Source organism: Saccopteryx leptura, chromosome 8 (assembly GCF_036850995.1).
Source record: "Saccopteryx leptura isolate mSacLep1 chromosome 8, mSacLep1_pri_phased_curated, whole genome shotgun sequence".
Classification (NCBI taxonomy): Eukaryota; Metazoa; Chordata; class Mammalia; order Chiroptera; family Emballonuridae; genus Saccopteryx; species Saccopteryx leptura.
The window spans coordinates 28,130,055-28,153,825 of NC_089510.1; the positions used below are offsets into that span (position 1 = coordinate 28,130,055).

A 23,771-nucleotide genomic window follows, 5' to 3' on the forward strand; every position below is an offset into this window, starting at 1 on the left:
ATTTACTTAAAATGTTTATTTCAAAATAAAAAGCAGAGAAAGTTTATCTGTTTGTTCTACATTTAATCCCGTTTATCTCCCTACCTGCTCATTGGGAGCCAAAGCACTCTCACAAATGTTGTCTCATTACAATGCCAGGGATAATATATGATAACATATATTGTATTTGTGTGTTTTAATATTTACATAAATGACATGAAACTATATGCATCACTTTGTAATCTGCTACTTTTATTCAGTATTTTCTTTGTAAAATCTATCCATATTGATTCGTGTGGTGCTAGTTCATTCATTCTCATCACTGTAGTCAGTTGTGATCAAGTCCCCTTCCCTGATCTGCTGTCCCCCTTCGTGAGGCTGTTTAGAGCAGGGACAGAGGAATCTTTCTTTGTATTCTGGTTCTGACATTGCCACTAGTAAAAGTCACTGGCTGGGTGACAATGGGCAAGTTAAGTGATCTTCCTAAAACTCCATTTTTACTTTTGTAAAATGAGATTGATCATTTCTACCACTTAAGATGTTTATGTGACCATTACATGAGATAATATATGTAAAACCTAGCATGTGAAGAAGGTGCAAATAAATAGTTGTGGGGATTATCGTTCCTTCGCTATACACTTCTGAAATAATCTGAAGCCATAAACTAATAGACAACAAGTAATCTTGAATTTGCTTTGTTTGATTTTTCTCATCATACCCAAAGCTTGGCTATTGGTCTTGATTTTTTTTACATACATACAATGGTAAGAAAATTTCACTCCTGAAGTGCAATCTCAATTGCATCTTAGGGTTTCAGGTTTCTCCTTTACAAAATTAAATGATATTACCTCTAATGCAACTTCCATGGGGCAAAAGGCTTGAACCCATATAGTTGTGAAACTGCAACATTAAGTATTCATAAAATTATGCCTATGTTCTGCTCTGAGCATAATTGGGAAAAGAATGACCATCTAGTATTTCCCAACTTTAATTTGCAATGTAGTGATAACAGAACTGAGAAATCTTAATACTGTCAAACCATAGCTATGCTACTGCACAATCTCCTAACTTGCAATTAGAAATTAAAAATGTAAGCACGGGAGATGACGTCAGAGTAATGGCGGGGTAGGAAGCGATACCGATAAATCTCCCCCAAAACTCAACAAGATCTTCAACCAGAAACAGAAAAACCTATACTTGGAGCTTCCAGATGCTTCGCAAATCACCCAAAGGTATGATTGAGTGAAAAATTGGCTAAATATATAACCAAACCCCGAAGGAAATAGGGAGTAAGAAATGCTCCGCCTTCCTCACTAACCTAAACAGGGCGGCTTTCTCTGGTAACTGTGAATATAGAAACTGAGGCGGGCAAAGGGGGTGAATACAAACGGCCGAACCAGGCTGTGGCACGGAGATCCAAGCCGAGGAAAATCTGATCCTGTGGCAACCCGGGCAATACAAGCTAACACTCGCGCCAAACCCAAACAAAGAAAGACAAGCGCGCGGCCATTTTACCCGGTCTCCTGGTTGGTGCGCAGTTAGTGGGCGAGAGATTTCTTCCTAGGCCCCGGGAGTCAGTGCCCGTGTTGCCCCACGGAGAGGCAGGGTCAGAGGCCTTTCTGTGGGCTGAGGGCAGAGTCTCTGGGCAGCCCCAGCGCCCTGGGAAAGCCACGCACGGGAGGGAGTGAGAACTAATTCCAACGGTGGAGATTTTCCGTGCCGGAGGGTATTTCACTCAGAGGGAAAGCGGCCGGCCTCATATCCTGGTTTGCGCGCGCAGATAAGGAGTGAGCAATTCCTCTGAGTGCCTCGGCAGTGCGCACCCGTGTTACCGCACAGAGGGGCAGAGTCAGGGGCCTTTGTGTGGGCCAAAGCGGAATCTCGGGCCGCCCCAGCGCCTTGCAAAATTCGCGCACGGGGACGGAGCGAGACTCAATTCCAACGCTGCAATTTTTCCCTGCGGTTGGGGGTTTCAGAGCGTGAGACTGCTGGCCGGATATCCTGGTCTGCGCGCGCAGCCAGTGAGTGAGAGTTTCCTCCAAGCGCCCCGGAAGTGGGCACCCGCTGTGTTACCGGACAGAGTGGCAGAGCCAGAGGTCTTTGAATGGCCGGAAAGCCCGCCTGATTATGCTAGCAGCTCTGACTGACTGAGCCTTACCCAGAGCCCTGTGCTGAGTGGAAATAGAGTGGGGAGTTGCCAGCTCTTTGAGCCTCTTACTATCCAGGCAGAGGCAGCAGCAACCCCATAGCTGGATTATCAGGCTACTAATTGAGGAAGGAAAGACTAGGAGAAAGGCTCTAGGAACACGGACTCTCTCACTGTCGGAGCCTATAAATGCTAATAGCCTAGACTGCCAACGAGACTAAAGCACAATACATGACATTGCCATAGAGACTTATCAACTGCAAACCTCCACCTGAGCGTGGCAAAGGGGCAAAACCCGGGGTACAGAGTCACCGACCAGGAAGAGGGAGAGAAAAGAAAAAGCAAGAAGATAACCTCTCAAAATCAAGAATAATCTGCAGACTTTATAACCTATCCCATTTTATTATATTTGTTCGTTTGTTTCTCTTATCTTCACTCTTGATACTTTTTTTTTTCCTCCTCCAATTTGGCCGATTAACTCTCTACCGGTCTTACTCTCTCCTCTCCTTGAACTACACTACCCATAAGTGTTACATCTCCCATTATCTTTTCTCTTCTCTTTCTTTCTCTCTATGAGGGTTGCACTCCAAAACCCTTAACTCTCTCTCTCTCTCTCTCCTTTCTTTTTTCTTCTTTTAGTGGTTCCCTCTTTTTTTTTCTCTCTCTTTCTTTTCTCCCTCTATATTAGTTTCTTCCTTTCTCCTTTACATCTCCTCTCTCTCAAACCTCAATAACAAACAAATTATCTTATCTGGGACTCAAACTTATGTTTGTGGCATTCTGGGGGGTTTTTACTTCACCTTTTTAACTCACTAGCAGTGCTCCCATCCCTGGCTCTCCATATAATCTAGTTCTTGTTCCACTAAATACAATAGTAATTTTTTTAATTTGTCCCCCCATTTTTCCGTTTTTCTCTTAATCCTCTCATCATAACTCTTAGACAACCAACACCTAAAAGCAAATCATTTTATTCTTGACCCAAATTTTTTCCTTATTTGCTTTTTGTGGGTCCATACGCTCTTTTTTTTTTTTTTTTTTTCTTCTTTTTTTTTTTTTTTTTTTTTTTTTTGTTTGCCCCTTTATTACTTTTCCCCAATTCAGGCCCTCCATCACAGGCATTGTTTGTTATAATTCACAGTCCACCACAAGATTTTATCAAGAAAGAGGGGAGAGGGGAGGAGAGGAAAAAAGGAGGGGGGGAATAATTTCCTTTTTTTTTTTTTTTTAATTTTTATTTTATTTTATTTTTCTTTATTTTATTATTAATTTTTTTTTTTAAAAAACAACTTTTTTCGATTTTTTTTTTATTATTTTTTTAAACTTTTTATTCTTTATTAAATCTCATTAATACTATCAACAAAACCACCCTCAGATGCCATTAAGGAAGAGAAAATCAAATATCATGGATACAAAAGAAAGAGAGGTAACACAGCTAGATGAGGAAAAATCTATGGAGAAAAAATTTAATATATTGGAAACCTTGGAGCTAAATGACAGAGAATTCAAGATAGAAATCCTAAAAATCCTCCGAGATATACAAGAAAACACAGAAAGGCAATTTAGGGAGCTCAGAAAACAACTCAATGAACACAAAGAATATATGTCCAAGGAAATTGAAACTATAAAAACAAATCAAACAGAGATGAAAAACTCAATTCACGAGCTGAAAAACGAAGTAACAAGCTTAGCTAATAGAACAGGTCAGATAGAAGAGAGGATTAGTGAAATAGAAGACAAGCAACTTGAGGCACAACAGAGAGAAGAAGAAAGAGACTCAAAAATTAAAAAAAATGAGATAGCCCTACAAGAATTATCTGACTCCATCAAAAAGAATAACATAAGAATAATAGGTATATCAGAGGGAGAAGAGAGAGAAAATGGAATGGAGAACATACTCAAACAAATAATAGATGAGAACTTTCCAAGCCTGTGGAAAGAACTAAAGCCTCAAGTTCAAGAAGCAAACAGAACTCCAAGTTTTCTTAACCCCAACAAACCTACTCCAAGGCACATCATAATGAAATTGACACAAACCAACAGCAAAGAAAAAATTCTCAAGGCAGCCAGGGAAAAGAAGAATACAACATATAAAGGAAGGCCCATTAGATTATCATCAGATTTCTCAGCAGAAACTCTACAAGCTAGAAGAGAATGGACCCCAATATTTAAAGTTCTGAAAGAGAGGAACTTTCAGCCACGAATACTATACCCATCAAAGCTATCCTTCAAATATGAAGGAGAAATAAAAACATTCACAGATACAGAAAAGATGAGGGAATTTATCATCAGAAAACCCCCACTCCAGGAATTACTAAAGGGGGTTCTCCAATCAGATACAAAGAACAAAAAAAAACAGAGCCACAAGTAAAAGCTCCAAGAAGAACACAATAAAACCAAATTTAAACTGTGACAACAACAAAAAGAAAGAGGGGGAGAAGATGGAGATTAACAGTAGCAAAGGACGATGGAGTGCAAAAGTACTCACAAAATAGTTCGCTACAATGAACAGGGTAGGGACCCTTTTCATTACTCAAAGGTAACCACCATTGAAAAAACCACCACAGAAGTACATGAGATAAAAAAGATAGCAACAGTGGAAAGATGTATGGAATACAACCAAATAAAAACAAAAGATAGAAAAACAAAAGAGAAGGATCAAACAAGACACAAAACTAACAGAAAGCAAGATATAAAATGGCAATAGGGAACCCACAAGTATCAATAATTACACTAAATGTAAACGGATTAAACTCACCAATAAAAAGGCACAGAGTAGCAGAATGGATTAAAAAAGAAAATCCAACTGTATGCTGCCTACAGGAAACTCATCTAAGTAACAAGGATAAAAACAAATTCAAAGTGAAAGGCTGGAAAACAATACTCCAAGCAAATAACATCCAAAAAAAAGCAGGTGTAGCAATACTCATATCGGATAATGCTGACTACAAGACAGGAAAAGTACTCAGAGACAAAAATGGCCATTTCATAATGGCTAAGGGGACACTGAATCAAGAAGACGTAACAATTCTTAATATATATGCACCAAACCAAGGAGCACCAAAATATATAAGACAGCTACTTATTGATCTTAAAACAAAAACTGACAAAAACACAATCATACTTGGAGACCTCAATACACCGCTGACGGCTCTAGATCGGTCATCCAAACAGAGAATCAACAAAGACATAGTGGCCTTAAACAAAACACTAGAACACCTGGATATGATAGACATCTACAGGACATTTCATCCCAAAGTGACTGAGTATACATTTTTCTCCAGTGTACATGGATCATTCTCAAGAATTGACCATATGTTGGGCCACAAAAACAACATCAGCAAATTCAGAAAAATTGAAGTTGTACCAAGCATATTTTCTGATCATAAAGCCTTGAAACTAGAATTCAACTGCAAAAAAGAGGAAAAAAATCCCACAAAAATGTGGAAACTAAACAACATACTTTTAAAAAATGAATGGGTCAAAGAAGAAATAAGTGCAGAGATCAAAAGATATATACAGACTAATGAAAATGACAATACGACATATCAGAATCTATGGGATGCAGCAAAAGCAGTGATAAGAGGGAAGTTCATATCACTTCAGGCATATATGAACAAACAAGAGAGAGCCCAAGTGAACCACTTAACTTCCCACCTTAAGGAACTAGAAAAAGAAGAACAAAGACAACCCAAAACCAGCCGAAGAAAGGAGATAATAAAAATCAGAGCAGAAATAAATGAATTAGAGAACAGAAAAACTATAGAAAAAATTAATAGAACAAGGAGCTGGTTCTTTGAAAAGATCAACAAAATTGACAAACCCTTGGCAAGACTTACCAAGGAAAAAAGAGAAAGAACTCATATAAACAAAATCCAAAATGAAAGAGGAGAAATCACCACGGACACCGTAGATATACAAAGAATTATTGTAGAATACTATGAAAAACTTTATGCCACTAAATTCAACAACCTAGAAGAAATGGATAAATTCCTAGAAAAATACAACCTTCCTAGACTGAGTCAAGAAGAAGCAGAAAGCCTAAACAGACCTATCAGTAGAGAAGAAATAGAAAAAACCATTAAAAACCTCCCCAAAAATAAAAGTCCAGGCCCTGACGGCTATACCAGCGAATTTTATCAAACATTCAAAGAAGACTTGGTTCCTATTCTACTCAAAGTCTTCCAAAAAATTGAAGAAGAAGCAATACTTCCAAACACATTTTACGAAGCCAACATAACCCTCATACCAAAACCAGGCAAGGATGGCACAAAAAAAGAAAACTACAGACCAATATCTCTAATGAATACAGATGCTAAAATACTAAACAAAATACTAGCAAATCGAATACAACAACATATTAAAAAAATAATACATCATGATCAAGTGGGATTCATCCCAGAATCTCAAGGATGGTTCAACATACGTAAAACGGTTAATGTAATACACCATATCAACAAAACAAAGAACAAAAACCACATGATCTTATCAATAGACGCAGAAAAGGCTTTCGATAAAATACAACACAATTTTATGTTTAAGACTCTCAACAAAATGGGTATAGAAGGAAAATATCTCAACATGATAAAGGCCATATATGATAAACCATCAGCTAACATCATATTAAATGGCACTAAACTGAAGGCTTTCCCCCTTAAATCAGGAACAAGACAGGGTTGTCCACTCTCTCCACTCTTATTTAATGTGGTACTAGAGGTTCTAGCCAGAGCAATCAGACAAGACAAAGAAATAAAAGGCATCCATATCGGAAAAGAAGAAGTAAAGGTATCACTTTTTGCAGATGATATGATCCTATACATCGAAAACCCCAAAGAATCCACAAAAAGACTACTAGAAACAATAAGCCAATACAGTAAGGTCGCAGGATACAAAATTAACATACAGAAGTCAATAGCCTTTCTATATGCCAACAATGAATTAACTGAAAAGGAACTCAAAAGAACAATCCCCTTCACGATTGCAACAAAAAAAATAAAATACTTAGGAATAAACATAACAAAGAATGTAAAGGACTTATATAATGAAAACTATAAACCATTGTTAAGGGAAATCGAGAAAGATATAATGAGATGGAAGAATATACCTTGTTCTTGGCTAGGAAGAATAAATATAATCAAGATGGCTATATTACCCAAAGCAATATACAAATTTAATGCAATTCCCATCAAACTTCCAATGACATTTTTTAAAGAAATAGAGCAAAAAATCATCAGATTTATATGGAACTATAAAAAACCCCGAATAGCCAAAGCAATCCTAAAGAAAAAGAATGAAGCTGGGGGCATTTCAATACCTGACTTCAAACTCTATTATAGGGCCACGACAATCAAAACAGCATGGTATTGGCAGAAAAATAGACACTCAGACCAATGGAACAGAATAGAAAGTCCAGAAATAAAACCACATATATATAGTCAAATAATTTTTGATAAAGGGGCCAACAACACACAATGGAGAAAAGAAAGCCTCTTCAATAAATGGTGCTGGGAAAACTGGAAAGCCACATGCAAAAGAATGAAACTGGACTACAGTCTCTCCCCCTGTACAAAAATTAACTCAAAATGGATCAAAGATCTAAACATAAGACCTGAAACAATTAAGTACATAGAAGAAGACATAGGTACTCAACTCAGGGACCTGGGTTTTAAAGAGCATTTTATGAATTTGACTCCACAGGCAAGAGAAGTGAAGGCAAAAATTAATGAATGGGACTACATCAGACTAAGAAGTTTTTGCTCAGCAAGAGAAACTGATAACAAAATAAACAGAAAGCCAACTAAATGGGAAATGATTTTTTCAAACAACAGCTCAGATAAGGGCCTAATATCCAAAATATACAAAGAACTCATAAAACTCAACAACAAACAAACAAACAATCCAATAAAAAAATGGGAAGAGGATATGAATAGACACTTCTCCCAGGAAGAAATACAAATGGCCAACAGATATATGAAAAGATGCTCATCTTCTTTAGCTATTAGAGAAATGCAAATCAAAACGGCAATGAGATACCACCTCACACCTGTTCGATTAGCTGTTATTAGCAAGTCAGGTAACAGCAAATGTTGGAGAGGCTGTGGAGAAAAAGGAACCCTCATCCACTGTTGGTGGGAATGTAAAGTAGTACAACCATTATGGAAGAAAGTATGGTGGTTCCTCAAAAAAACTGAAAATAGAACTACCTTATGACCCAGCAATCCCTCTACTGGGTATATATCCCAAAAACTCAGAAACATTGATACGTAAAGACACATGCAGCCCCATGTTTATTGCAGCATTGTTCACAGTGGCCAGGACATGGAAACAACCAAAAAGCCCATCAATAGATGACTGGATAAAGAAGATGTGGCACATATACACTATGGAATACTACTCAGCCATAAGAAATGATGACATCGGAACATTTACAGCAAAATGGTGGGATCTTGATAACATGATACGAAGCGAAATAAGTAAATCAGAAAAAAACAGGAACTGTATTATTCCATACGTAGGTGGGACATAATAGTGAAACTAAGAGACATTTATAAGAGTGTGGTGGTTACGGGGGGGGGGGAGGGGGGAATGGGAGAGGGATAGGGGGTGGGGAGGGGCACAAAGAAAACAAGATAGAAGGTGACAGAGGACAATCTGACTTTGGGTGGTGGGTATGCAACATAATTGAACGACAAGATAACCTGGACTTATTATCTTTGAATATATGTATCCTGATTTATTGATGTCACCCCATTAAAAAAATAAAATTATATAAAAAAAAAAAAAAAAATGTAAGCACACATTGTTTTTTAATGTTCTCTACACATTTTTAAAAGATTGAAAAAGAAACTAATATTAAATATTGTCTATGAAGTAGATGAGTGTCTGGGCTGTATTAAGAAACTTGAGTCTGACCAGGCGGTGGCGCAATGGATAGAGCGTCAGACTGAGACTCAGAGGACCCAGGTTCGAGACCCCGAGGTCGCCAGCTTGAGCATGGACTCATCTGGTTTGAGCAAGGCTCACCAGCTTGAGCACAAGGTCGCTGGCTTAAGCAAGGGGTCACTAGGTCTGCTGTAGCACTCCAGTCAAGGCACATATGAGAAAGCAATCAATGAACAAGTCAGGTGCTGCAATGAAGAATTGGTGCTTCTCATCACTCTCCCTTCCTGTCTGTACCCCTCTCTCTGTCTCTGTCACAATAAAACAAAACAAACAAACAAAAAACTTGCAAAAACATTCTGAATCTCCCTGTGATTTTACAGCATCATATTTTGGGTTTCAACAGATTTTATACAATTCGCTATAGAGAAAAGGATAATGAAAAGAAATGGATTTTCCAGCTCTGTCCAGCCACTGAAACAATTGTAGAAAATCTAAAGCCTAACACAGTTTATGAATTTGGAGTGAAAGACAATGTAGAAGGTGGAATTTGGAGTAAGATTTTCAATCACAAGACTATTGTTGGAAGTAAGTACCTAGAACTGTCTGAGTATGTACTCTGTCTGTAATTTTTTCTTTTCCCCCCAAAGATCAAAATTTTAGTTATGTATTAATTGTATAATTTGAAATGAGTTAATTCCCATCTTCTAGTATTGAAGAAAATACAAAAGCTAACAAGATTTGTGCAGTATTGATATCTCAGAATCTTTTGTTTTTATAACGAGTGTTTGGGTTTGTTGTTGTTTTTTTTTTAACAGAAATGATACTAATATTTGATGCTTCCATTGAAAATAGTCATTGCTCATGGTAGTATTTTAAATCAATCCCTGACCAGTGAACACCATCATAGCTAAAAAACTAATAATGTGTGCAAGTGTTCAGATGGAAAGCTGGACAAGTAGAAGTAAACAAAAAGATTTTAGGGCACCTCGGGCTTTCTTCCTGTTATCCTTTCATTCAAAAACATTATTGGAATCAGGATTAAAATGATAGTAAATAAAGTAATATGCACAAGTTAGAGCAGGGGTTGTCATTGTCTTCATAATGATTAGTAAGAATTGATTTATAAACAAGAAAAATAAAAATAATGTCATTTTCCCCTTGTTTTTGTCAGGTATAAACAAAGTAAATGGGAAAATTCAAAATACCTATGACCAAGTAAATACAGTGGTATGTATCAGGTTATTTTCAAGAATGTTTTTAAAAATTGTATTTGCATTGTATTTTTATTTAAATAAAGAAATAGTCTTATTATTAGGTACTGAGACTAGACCAACTGATTACCATATTTCCTCATGTAAAGACACTTCCATGTATAAGATACACCTTAATTTTGGGGCCTGAAATTTGAAAAAAAAAGTATATTACATAAAGTTATTGAACTCAAGTTTTATTCATTACAATGTTAATACAACTCCTCATCACTGTCACAACTCCCATCCATTAGCTTGTCCTCCTTATCTGTGTCTGATGACGAATCACTGTCTTCAACAATGAGTGCAAAAACAAGCACGATAAAGCAGGAAATGAAAGTAAAAGAAACTACAACCACTGTATAAGACACACCCAAATTTTTCAAAAAAATGTGCATCTTATAGATGGGCAAATACAGTAGCTATGAATGGGGCATTTCATAAAGTACTAAACATTTGAGAAATTCATTTCTTTTTCAGAAAATGTAGGTGGATGTATAAGACAAGATCATCTCTAATTTGTTTAAAGATCTAAAAGTCTGATATTCAATATAGCATTCGAATACTTCAGTATTCCAAGTATTTTGAAATAATGCTTATATACTTTATCTTGCGGATTGTTTTTTCACTATTGATATAACATGTTTCAAGAGCAAATTGATACATGTTTTATTTACCTTGCTACTGTTCAAATCTTTCCTCTATTTTCTATCACTTCCTACTTAAAAGAGTCAACCCTTTTCAAAATGATAAAAGAATTGTTTATTTTAATGGGCTTAGCCTCTATTTAGCACAGTACATGTTGTATATTTTATGTCAGACATTTTCCCCACCTAAACACCTTTTTCTTTCTCACTTCAGAAACTCTGTGCCTTGTTCTCTTTCCTTTCATCTTTCAAAATCTGTTCTCAGGAAGCATTCTAACTGTTATATACTCCGTGTTATAAATTTAAGCCATTGTTATAACCATCACACAGATGTTTGCATTTTAAATCATATGCCCAATTATAATGTGCAGTGAATGACATGATGTCACTAAGCAGGTAGAGGAAGCACTTTGGTAAAAAGAGGGGAATTTGGGCCCTGGCCGGTTGGCTCAGCGGTAGAGCATCGGCCTGGCATGCAGTAGTCCCCGGTTCGATTCCCGGCCAGGGCACATAGGAGAAGCGCCCATTTGCTTCTCCACCCCCTCCCCCTCCTTCCTCTCTGTCTCTCTCTTCCCCTCCCGCAGCCAAGGCTCCATTGGAGCAAAGATGGCCCGGGCGCTGGGGATGGCTCCTTGGCCTCTGCCCCAGGCGCTAGAGTGGTTCTGGTTGCGGCAGAGCGACGCCCCAGAGGGGCAGAGCATCGCCCCCTGGTGGGCAAAGCGTCGCCCCTGGTGGGCGTGCCAGGTGGATCCTGGTCGGGCGCATGAGGGAGTCTGTCTGACTGTCTCTCCCCATTTCCAGCTTCAGGAAAAAAAAAAAAGAGGGGAATTTGGTCTTAACTTGGTGACTAGGTATTCAAAGTATTCAGCCCGGGAAATATCCTACAGTCAAGTGAACATGCAAAGACTACTCAGGGTTACAAAACTTCTCTATTCAATGTGTGATGATGTATATGGATGGATATCTTTTTATGTCTAATTAAATAATCCACAGAATACTCCACTGAGTATGCAGCCCTGTGAGGAAAAAAAAGATAGTATATACCCCATCGAAATAAAAAACAATGCTAAATTCTTTTCAGTAACAGAAAATGGGTTTTGGATAAAATAGAACTGATTGAGAAATTATCTTGCAAAGGTGAAAGTTTCTGTAGTTTGAGTTGGCAGAAAAGTGTACATATTGGAAAATTATCAAATTGTAATTATCAGATGATTATGATTGCCCAGGAAAGTATTTTGATGTATTTCAAATAACAATATTAACTAGGAGATTGTAGGTACATTCCCAAGCCATAAGTCTGTTTTGTTTTTCCTTTTGTTTCTTTCCCTTCCTTCCTCCCTCCCTTTCTCTCTTCCTTGTTTTTCTTCTTTCTATCTCTCTTTTTCTTGCTCTCTTCTACTTCCTCTTCCATTCTTTCCTTTTTTCTTTCTTAATTTTTTCTTTACTATATAGTTAATTTTTAAAGATTTAGAATGTATAAAATGCAAACAGAAACATTAACAATATTTCCTATAATGCTGCCAAATGACTAATATAAACCCACTTATTGGCCCTGGCCAGTTGACTCAGTGGATAGAGTGTCAGCCTAGTGTATGGACATCCCAGGTTCATTCCCAGTCAGGGCACACAGGATAACAACTATCTGCTTCTCTCTCCCTCCCTCATACCTTTCTCTTTCTCTTCCCTTGCTGCAGCTAGTGGTTCAATTGGTTGGAGCTTCACCTGGGCATCAGCCTCAGGTGCTAAAAATAGCTTGGTTGATTCAGCATCAGCCACAGACAGGGGTTGCCAGGTGGTTCCTGGCCAGTTGGGGTGCATGTGGGAGTCTGTCTCACCAACTCCCCTCCTCTCACATAAAATCATTTATGGTGTGTTAAAACTTCAGAATATTTTTTTCAAAACATATTTTTATTATAAAATTAAAATCATGCTATATATGTAATTTCATCTCTTTTCACTTAGCCAAAATATGACATAGCCTATTTCATGTCATTAAATTATTTTTGTATACATAATTTTAATTGCTGTGTATTACATGATCTAAATATGCTCTCACCTATCCAATCAGTTTCTATTTTGTAGGTTTTTAAGTTATTTCTAATGGTGTTGAAATTGTAAGTGATGTTATGGTAAAAATTTATGATCATAAATCTTTGTTCACATTTTTAGAATTAGATTTTTTGAATAGAAATGAACAGTTTAGATTAGATTTTTTGAATAGGAATGAACAGTTTAGACATTTAATATTTTTTACACATCCTAATATGTATGGTCAAATTTATTTACAGAAAGGTTACACCAACTTATCATCTTATAAGCACTTATATTGTACCCTGATTATCAATATTATGTATTTCCACCACTAAATTTCTGGCTAATATAGTAATATAATTTTTTTAATTTGTATTTCTATGATTGCTAATAGACCAGTATTTTCTTCACTTGTTTATAAGCCATTCACAGTTTTCATTTAATGGCCTTTATCTCAGCTCTTGTTTATTGATCATCTCAAGGTGTTTTTATTGAATAGTTTAAAGACATGGATTAAACAACATCAACCCTTTGTTATAGCATCTAGAAACATTATTCTCACATTTATTATCAACTTTGTTATGAAAATTTTTGAAATAGTCAAGTCTGGAAATTTGCTTAATCAAATTATTTGTTTTTTCCATTGTTATATCTTTAATTGCATTATATTTTAGAAAGTTCTTCCTTATCCAAGAGGTAGACAGATATTTACTGCCCTTTTAGTTTTATAAGTGGTTTGATTTTATAATAATTAAACTCTAAACTACATGGGTTTGATTTTGCTCTCTTGTATGTAGAAAGGTTCTCTATTGATTGGGTTATATAGTTTTCCCCAATAATTGACCATTTGGCCAAGTATTGATTTGTGCCACTCTGTTAGGTCCTTTGGCTTTGTCTCTCTTAAACCCAATCCCAGGGATTCTCTTCTAAAACAGTCCTCAGTCTTGTTGTGAATGGTTTCCTAGGAAGCATTTCTTATTTCCCAACCTCTTGGCTGTCATGTTTTATCTTACATGTGACTCGGTGATATCATTTGATCATATCCCAATAATTTGTATTTCTTTTGGCAGAATATTTTATTTAGGTTGAGTTACTCAGCAAGATTGGGAAAGGTGATTGACATTTTACTCCCAAGAAACTTACTTTCTTTTTCACATCACAATAGTCATGACAAGAAGAGCTGGAAAGAAGCTTCCTGCATCTATGACACAGAGCCAGATATTTTATCACTTCAAGCTGTGTGGTGGAATACCCCCTGGCTAGCTTTGATGAAATATGGTTTGAAACTCTTGGTTATTTCCAAAGGAAAACTCAAATTAAATGAAAAGATATTTTAAGGTTTCTCTGTGATGCTTTCTTTATTGCTACCTTCTGGAGAGCATAAAAACATTTTACAAGTTGTCATCTGTGCTCTTGGGTATCTCTGGAACACAGGAAAGTTGAAAAGAAACCACTATGTGGCTACTTACAGTTGATTCTAAAAATTGATTTGACATTTTAGAGGAATATTTTAATCCAAATAAAGTCAACGTCAATCCAAATACTAACTCATCTCTTCTCTGAGACTGATTTTAGAAAGCAAGATTTCAAGAGATATTAAATTAATTCCAGATGTTTTAAAGAAAAAGACACATTAAAAATGTTTCTGTTCATATACATATGCTTACTCCTAAAACTTATATGCAGCAAAAATTTCTTAACACCTTCTAAAAGAAGATATTTAAAATGGAAAAAACAATCTGAGCCTTAAGTTATCCACTTTTAAAAGATAAGTACTATTTAGGTTAATACATCGACTGTTGATAGATATTTTCAGCTCCCACATTTATACTTTTAGTTGCATTTCTTCTTTAAAGTAGTGAATGATTCTGGTATTAATGTGTGTGGCTTGGGGAACTGATTTAATGCAATTTTAATCACTTACAGTGAAAGAGTTAAATACAAAAGAATTGAATGTTGAATATAACCCCCATTTTAAGCTTATGGTTACATTATATACATATATTATAGTTAATGAATCTAAGCCTGGGTCCCGCTGGCATGCCCGTACACTTGTGCCAAGGACATATAGCAGGTGTTTCTTCCATTTGGCTAGTGACTTTTTTTACTAGTTGTGAAACACTTTCCATATTACCCTTGTTTGTACCTCTAGAAGAGTCAGAGGAAAGGCTTATGCATTAGCAAATGTATGATTCTTTCAATATAATCACATCACTTGAGGTTCATGTAATTTAAGAAAAAACATCTTTTGTGATACTTGTGCTATTTTGTCCATGTTTGAGAATCTAGAATAGTCTTTTTTATAAAGGTTAAATGTTTACTATTAGATTTTATTATATAAAATATTTTAAAACAACTTTAATACATTATTTCTATAGTTTTAAAAAAACTTAGTTATCTAACTAGTTCACTGAACAACCAATTTTTTGTATATAGCATTTATTCATGGAGATTTTAAAATAGAATTTTAATTAATTAATAAAAGTTTCTTAGAATCAGTGTTTTCCTAAAATATGACATCTATTTGCACCTTTAAGTTTTTTCCACCAGATATCCACCCATGTTGTTAAAAAGACATGTCTATTATTAGCAAAAAGAGAATGGTGCCAATTTCTAAAGTGTAACAGTTATTAGACAAGTGAAGTGAATAGGAAGAAATATGTTAGTGCCCCCGCCCCCATCCACACCTTAAGATTGTGTATAGTAAATACATCAGGTGTCCTATTCTTAGCAATTGTTGTCCTAAGCAGAAACTTGAAAAATTTATGTTTTGGCCAATGATATCACCAAAGGTGTATGTCTAATTCCTCCTTGGCTAATCAGAAATATGAAGACTTGTGCAAATAGAATGTTAGATTCAGTTTTATCCAGATGTTAGATGGAATCATTAGGTTTTATAACTTTCATTAGAACATCCCCAAAATGAATTCCAGAATGTAACTTGTCCAAGTTCTTCTCATGTGGATTGGCTCTTGAACCTTTGAAGTTCAATTTTGAGTAACCCTTAGCCACGCCCCAAATGGACAGCTCCTTCTTATCTCAGGCCCAAACATCAAGGTCAATCTACAATGAATGTTCTGACACCAATAATAACAAATTATTCTGTAAAGAATAAACTGCAAAGGATTGCATCCTGGCATCATTACTACTTTTATTAAAGTAATTTTTAAAATAATAGCAGGAGGAAGTTAGTATAATGCAGGGTGAATTGGAAGTCCTTCAACCTGTATGGTTGCTGTAGTTATTTCTGAGTAGGTATAGGCTTTCCCAAATCAGGACTAAAAAGCTGAACTGGTGATTGGAGAATTGCCTTTTACCACTGCGGTATCAGTCTCTCCATTAAATCTAACCAACTGGATACTCAGCCACGGCATCCCCAGAAAAATAGTAAAAGTGAATTCCCTTAACTAGTCACCCTGCTCAAGACATAGTACAACCTGGTTTCTTAAGGGACAAAGTAGGCTCTGGCTCATTGGTTGGCTCAATGGTAGAGCCTTCGCCCAGCGTGTAGCTGTCCTGGGTTCCATTCCTGGTCAGGGCCACAGGAGAGGCGCCCATCTGCTTCTCCACCCCTCCCCTTCCCGCTTCTTTTCCTCTTTCTTTCTCTTTCTCTCCCCTTCTTGCAGCCATGGCTCAATTGGAGTGAGGTGGCCCCGGGTGCTGAGGATAGCACCAGGGCCTTGCCTCAGGTGCTAAGACAAGGGTCGGGAAACTTTTTGACTGAGAGAGCCATGAACGCCACATATTTTAAAATGTAATTCCATGAGAGCCATACAACGACCCATGTTCGTTATGCATTATCCAATAAAAATTTGGTGTTGTCCCGGAGGACAGCTGTGATTGGCTCCAGCCCCCCATAACCATGAGCATGAGCGGTAGAAAATGAATGGATTGTAATACGTGAGAATGTTTTATATTTTTAACGTTATTATTTTTTTATTAAAGATTTGTCTGTGAGCCAGATGCAGCCATCAAGAGCCACATCTGGCTCGGGAGCCATAGGTTCCGGACCCCTGTACTAAGAAAAGCTTTCTTGCTGAGCGATGGGGCAACACCCCAGATGGGCAGAGCATTGCCCCCTAGTGGGATTGCCAAGTGGATCCTGGTTGGGGCACATGCAAGAGTGTGTCTCTCTGCCTCCCTTCTTCTAACTGAATAAATAAATAAAGGGGTAGAGTATCTTGAAACTAAAAAAAATAATAATAAGATCATGTGTCTCTTGTAAAGCAAGAGGGAAATATGCTTACTTTCTGGTATATAGTAAACATTTAAGAAAATATTTGATGAGTACAGGTCAAGAGCTAAGACAGGAAGCAGTGATAGGGGTTTGTGACAGGAATGGGGGTCAACAAGCTGCAGACAAAAGAGTCAGCAAGGAAATGGCCTAAGAAATTGGGTACCAGGGTAAGTTTCATAGACAGCAGTATTCTGCTGAGACCAGGCCAGATAAACTGCAGCAGCATGTGGGACTGCCACTGCCTTGCTCCCCACCTCCACGCCCCACACCAGCTGCACTGAGATTCCTATACACATTGATAGATGTTCCTAATGCAAGTCTGCGATGGAAAGGGCAGGTTACGGCACATTTATCTAAAAAAAAACAAAAAAACAAAAAATACATGAAACAATTCAACTAATTGGTTAAACACTATTCAGTTGGAAAATTACAGTATTTTATTTCCCAGTGAGTCCAAATAACACATTTTCCTACATTTTTATAAGAAAACTCAGAGAAAGGAAACACAGGAGGATCTCTCCTTGGGAATGTTAGAGCCTTCTACATAAACACTTTAGTAGAGGGGCTTCCCTGATGCACTTTAAAAAGCTGCTTACAGAGAGGCAGCTTCTCCCTCATTAGTCCAGTCTTGTTGCATCTTTGGATTACAGATTAGACAAGGGCGTAGTAATAGGTCTAAAAAGAATTGGCTTCTACAGCTAAATGATTCCTTATTTTTTGGCAGCACATACTGTACATATAGTCTTGCCATCTTTGTAGAACATGGGTCTGTACTCAAGTAAGAATTTGCAGAGAAACTTTGTCCCCTGAATGGGAAGAGTGAAATATTTTCCATTTGTCCTTGAAAGACATTCTTTAAAACAAATCATCACAGCAAAAGAAACAAAAATTGAGATAATGCAATTCAAAGGCTCAGCACAACAACATGTAGGCATTTGTTCTAATGTGTAATGTGTATGAAAAACTTCACATTCAGCCAAATGGGCACAATAATTCAGTAAAACAAAGCATTCAAAAATCTTAGGACCTGTAGTCACAGCTCTAACAAGAAGCATTATTAGTACCTATGAAGACGGTATGGGTCCTCTGGTGAGTGGCTCCCATGTGACTGGACGCTGCCACAGCAGGCATTTAAAATTCTGAGCAATGGTAGAGTCCACGTACTGTCGATCCTTTTGCTGGAGCAGGACAGGCGGAAGTAAGGTAGACACATGAGGACGTTCCATGGGTCTTACTGTGCCTCGCTGGGGAAGGATCTCGTGTAGAAGCTCTCATATTTAATTTCCTTATTAAAAAAAGATGAAAGAAATCCTACCGCCAGGGCAACATCAAAGCTGAGTGTTGTTTTTTTTTTTTTCCTGTTGGAGCTTATACTTCTAATCCTACTTTTCCCCTTTCCTTGCCTGGGAAAAATCATGTACAAATTATATTTACATCACTCTTCTTTACCAATTGTGTATGAGCTATGCAGCACAGAAGCATAGGTAGCAGCTGAACAAACTGTCGATTAAGATCTCTTTTTCTAAGTAGAAATGTAATTTACCCATGTCAGAAATTTGGAAAATAGGAAAAAAGTATACAGAATAAAATTAATTTCAATTTGTAAGAATAACTACTGTTAAACTATGGTCTCTTTCCCTCTGGCCTTTTGTCTGTATATACTTGTTATAAAATTGAGTTACGTTGTAGACAGAAATTTCTGTCTTTTTAATGTATAATGCATATTTTTTCTACTTAATTAAATAGACATCAAAAATTTGAACCGCAATTTATTTTATAAAATTCTGCTTTTGGATAATGAGGTTGTTTCACCTTGGGGAATAAACACCCTTACACATATAAGATTACTTGTAACTTTGATTAATTCCTTAGGCTAGGTTGCTGGGTGTCTTAATTCATTAGGGCTACTGTAACAAAAATACCATAAACTATGTACTTTAAACAGTAAACATTTATTTCTCATAGTTCTGGAGTTTGGGGAATCCATAATCAAGGAGTCGATAGATTTAGTGTTTGGTGAGAGCTCATTTCCTGGTTCATAGCCAGCTCCCTTCTGCATGGTAGAAGGGTGGAAGGAGCTCTCTGCGGTCTTTTTTATAAGGGCACTAATTCCTTGTATGTGGATTCCACCCTTATGACCTAACCACTTTTCAAATGCCCCACCTGTTAATGCCATCTCAGTGGGGATTAAGTTCTTTTTTTTTTAAGAGAGAGGAGAGGAGATAGTGAGACAGACTCCTGCATGCGCCCTGACTAGGATTCACCTGGCAACCCTTGCTTGGGGCTGATGTTCAAATGGATTGAGCCACCAGCTGCAGGAGGGGAAGAGGGAAAGAAGAGGGAGAGGCAGGGGAAGAGAAGTAGATGATCACTTCTCTTATGTATTCTGACTGGAAATCGAACCCAGGGCATCCATAGCTGGGCCAATACTCTATTCCAATGCTCTGTCCCCTGAGTCAACTGGCCAGGGCCAGAGATTAAGTTTTAACATGAATTGGGGTGACACAGAATTCATTCTATAGCACTGGGTCAATAGGTGTAGACAGTACTACTACACAATGTACTATACAGATGATATATTACAGAATGATATACCTAGAATTGTAAAATTTTATTAGTTGCTCAAATAAATTCAATAAAATTTTTTAAAAAAGAAAACTTAAAATAATCTGATTATAGTAAACATTTATTTATTTATTTATAAACATAGGACCTTAATATAAGAAGAAAAATAGCCAACAGTAAAGCTTGATATCATAGCCCTTCTTGATTGTAGGAATATCATTTATTAAAATGATAACATGTTAGTCTCTTTTGCTCATAATTATGTTGTAAGTATCTTATTCAGCATCCTGAATTATCAACAGATGTGGTAGGTAGAATACCTGGATTACGTATGCACTCTAAATTAAGCATAAAGAAATCAATGTCATGCTTACCTCTAACTCAATCTAATTCTTCTGTATATAATTTGCTGCCTTTCTCTTACCCTATTCCCATGTCTCTCCTTTGACTGTCTTATCCTTGGCTCACAGTTATGTCTGGAGATGACTTCCCTTTAAAGTTCACACTATACCTGTCCCTAGATCAAGTAGCTCTGTGATTTTAAAATTTCCTTTGGGACTCTAAGGCAGTTTGGGAAAGGGGAAAATGTACAGCCTCCTGAGAACTGCCCTTCTAATTCTGAGATCCCTTGTGCATCGATATGTACAGAGTGGTTAAGAGTACATATAGACTTTAGAAGTAGAAATGTCTGGATGCAATTCCCAGCTCTACCTTCTTGGGCAAGGCAGTGCGTGGTGTCAGGAGCTCATGGTGGTTGTGCTATGTGCAGTAGCAGCAGCAGCAGCAGCAATTGGGTACGCTCAGATAATTAAAGTTGTTTGCGTTAGAAAGATAATATGTGGCTTATCATCTATTTGAGAGGGAAAGTAAAGGCAGAATTTGACTCGATCACATCAGAAATAAAGTAAAAATAAACTAGTACTTAATCCAGAGCTTTCCATTGTAGTTTCTAAGTAAACGAACGGGGGTTCTTAAGAAACTGCTTCTGTCATGAAATCTTACATTTACGACAATGTAGATGGAGCTGGAGACTATTAGGCTAAATAAAATAAGCCAGTCAGAGAAAAACAAGTACCACATGATCTCACTTACATGTGGAATCTAATGAACAAAATAAACTGATGAACAAAATAGAAACAGAGACATGGATACACGGAACAGACTGTCAGCTGTCAGAGGGTAGGGATTGGGGGAGTGGATGACAAAAGGTGAAGGAATTCACTATATATATATATACCATATATATATATATAAATATATATATATATATATATATATATATATATATATAGAGAGAGAGAGAGAGAGAGAGAGAGAGATAACAGTGTGGTGATAGCCAGAGGGCAAGGTGGAGGGGAAGTGGAGGTGGGCAGAGTGGGGGGAAGTGGGGAGTGAAGGAGACTTTGCTTGGGGTAACAGGTGCACAATGCAGTGAGAAAATGATGTTTTATTGAGCTGCACACTTGAAACATGTACCCCAATACATTCAATTAAAAAAAGAAAAGAGGCCTGACCTGTGGTGGCGCAGTGGATAGAGCGTCGACCTGGAAATGCTGAGGTTGCCGGTTCGAAACCCTGGGCTTGCCTGGTCAAGGCACATATGGGAGTTGATGCTTCCAGCTCCTCCCCCCTTCTCTCTCTCTGTCTCTCCTCTCTCTCTCTGTCTCTTTCTCTCCTCTCTAAAATGAATAAATTAAAAAAAAAAAAAAAAGAAACAGCTTCTGTCAAATATTTGGACAATTATGGGTAAAACAAAGCAAACCCAGTAAAATAGAGGCAAATATAAATGTACTTTCCAGCAACTGTTAAACCGATGTCATGGGAGACGTTACTGAATATAAAAAGGGCTACATTCCATTTGGATCTATTATTTTTAAAAAATTAGCACTAACTCAAAACCCGATGCTTTCCCTCTCTCTTCAGCCAGCACATGTCCCAAGGAAGCTGATCCCAATAACAATCATCAAGCAAGGTAATTGTTGTGAGTCTTCTCTGGATATGTATTCAGAACTATTTTTAATATATTTTTTAACTGAGATAATTAAATGATACTGCACATATTTCCTCAACTTTTCTGATTATTGTTTTTCAGAAAAAAAAGTCTGAAGAAATCAGTCCGGTCTAGTAAATTAGAAGTTCATAGGCAATTTTGGCTCTTGAACCAATAAGCCAAGTCATGGCAAGTCACATTGGTTGTACAACTAGGGACAAAGCAATCATACGTATTTAATTTTAAAAAGCCAATTAAATATGTGTGGCTTAGTTTAAGTTAGCATACATGAAGAAAATCATTAATAGAATGTTTGGATTAATGAGATGAGAACTGTGATTTAGTGGTTACTTTAGAGAAAGTTAAGACATTCAGGCTTCAAGAATTAATCAAATGAATTAATTATTTCATTTCAGCATCCAGTTTTTTGTGTGTGTTTATTTGGTTGTTTTGTTTTGTCTTTCACTTTTCCAAATTACTGAACTGAATTTATTATGTGCAGAAAGTTTTTGGTAGAAGATATTGGGCACTTAAAAATTGTTATTCACTTTAATAAAATAATGTCCCAAGTGTACTCACAAAGCAGGGTCAATTAGCTTTGAGAATATATATTTTCTAATTCTTTTTATTTAGCAGGTCTTTGCCTCACTTTGTGCTAATTCTTTAATTTGAGTAGGCTGCAGCGAGTAGAAATCAGAAGAGAAAATTTCAGCTCACTAGAATGAAACACTTTATGATAGAATAATAATAGCCCTTCGTTACTTATAGGCATTGGTATTAAGGTAAGACGTACCTTCTTGTTCTTTTGTTGGCTGTTTAGTCAACCCAATGACTTCATTTCTATGAGCTGAAAAGTTAGATCAAGGCTTCCTCAGAGCACATGACTTTATATTATTAGATTCTTATTGCTTTCTATCCTCCCCCACATCCCCACTATTATTTTTTTTTTATTTCAACAGTGATCCAGAATGTTACTCACAGGGCTTCAACTAAATCCCCAGATAAGAGTCCCATTGGAGGAACAATACTGGGTGAGTCTTGAACTCTATAACTAAATGAAGAAAGGCAAGTTATATTTTGACAATAGAGCCTTTATGGAATTTTGGGCTATGAGTAGATCTGTTAAACTGATGTTGGTTCATTTCTTCTCAACACTTAGGATCCTGGCTGTGTTTATTCCAGGCTAGGAGCCAAGTGATACTACCTTTGTTACAATATGTTAGAGATACAACTCTAGCTCATGCCTAGTGGGATGGCACCCATCCTAACTACCCCACAGGGTTGTTGTAGTTCTGAGGGGGTCTTTGTCATATTGAATTTCTCTTTTAAAAATTATTAATAATTGGCTTGCGAGAGGTAGCGGGATCGATGCCCGCATCCTCCACCAAAAATATATATATATATATATATATATATATATATATATATATATATATATATATATATATATATATATATTAATAATGGTGTTCTTTGTTCACCATGCACATGAAACAGCCATTTTACAATATTTATTTATTTATTTATTTATTTATTTATTTATTTATTTATTTATTTATTTGCAAGAGAGTGACAGAGACAGACAGAAAGGGGGATGAAAAGCATTGATTGCTTCTCATATGTGCCTTGACTGGGGGGCTCCAACTGAGCCAGTGATCCCTTGCTCAAACCAGCGACCTTGAGCTCAAACCAGTGACCTTGGGCTTCAAACCAGCAATGCGTGGGCTCAAGCCAACAACCATAGGGTCATGTCTATGATCTCACACTCATGCCTGCAACCTCAGGTTTCAAACCTGGGTCCTCAGCATCCCAGGTTGACACTCTATCTACTGTGCCAACACTGGTCAGGGAAGCCATTTTACAATTTTTGAGTCCATTGCTCAAAAGCCGGAGGATTTAGGTAGTATAAAAGATCTGCATATAAAAAATATTCTGTTTAAAAGTTTCTGTCATATTTTTCCAAATTTTTACAGTTTTGACTAAAATTGACTAAGCAAAATATGTACTAAACTTCATATTTACTAATATGATGCATTTTCTTTCTCTC

The 23,771-nt window shown here is 36.9% G+C and overlaps 1 protein-coding gene across 4 annotated transcripts in view; it reads left to right on the forward strand.

The window, feature by feature from the left end:
* The window catches only part of ABI3BP (ABI family member 3 binding protein), a 266,245-nt gene that overhangs the window by 108,261 nt on the left and 134,213 nt on the right, over positions 1–23,771 (forward strand). For all 4 annotated transcript variants that reach the window (XM_066348013.1, XM_066348014.1, XM_066348015.1 and 1 more), the window contains exons 5-8: positions 9,408–9,589; positions 10,176–10,231; positions 21,658–21,706; positions 22,684–22,755. In XM_066348013.1, the coding sequence (XP_066204110.1) occupies positions 9,408–9,589; positions 10,176–10,231; positions 21,658–21,706; positions 22,684–22,755 (359 nt within the window). The remainder of the gene's footprint in view (positions 1–9,407; positions 9,590–10,175; positions 10,232–21,657; positions 21,707–22,683; positions 22,756–23,771) is intronic.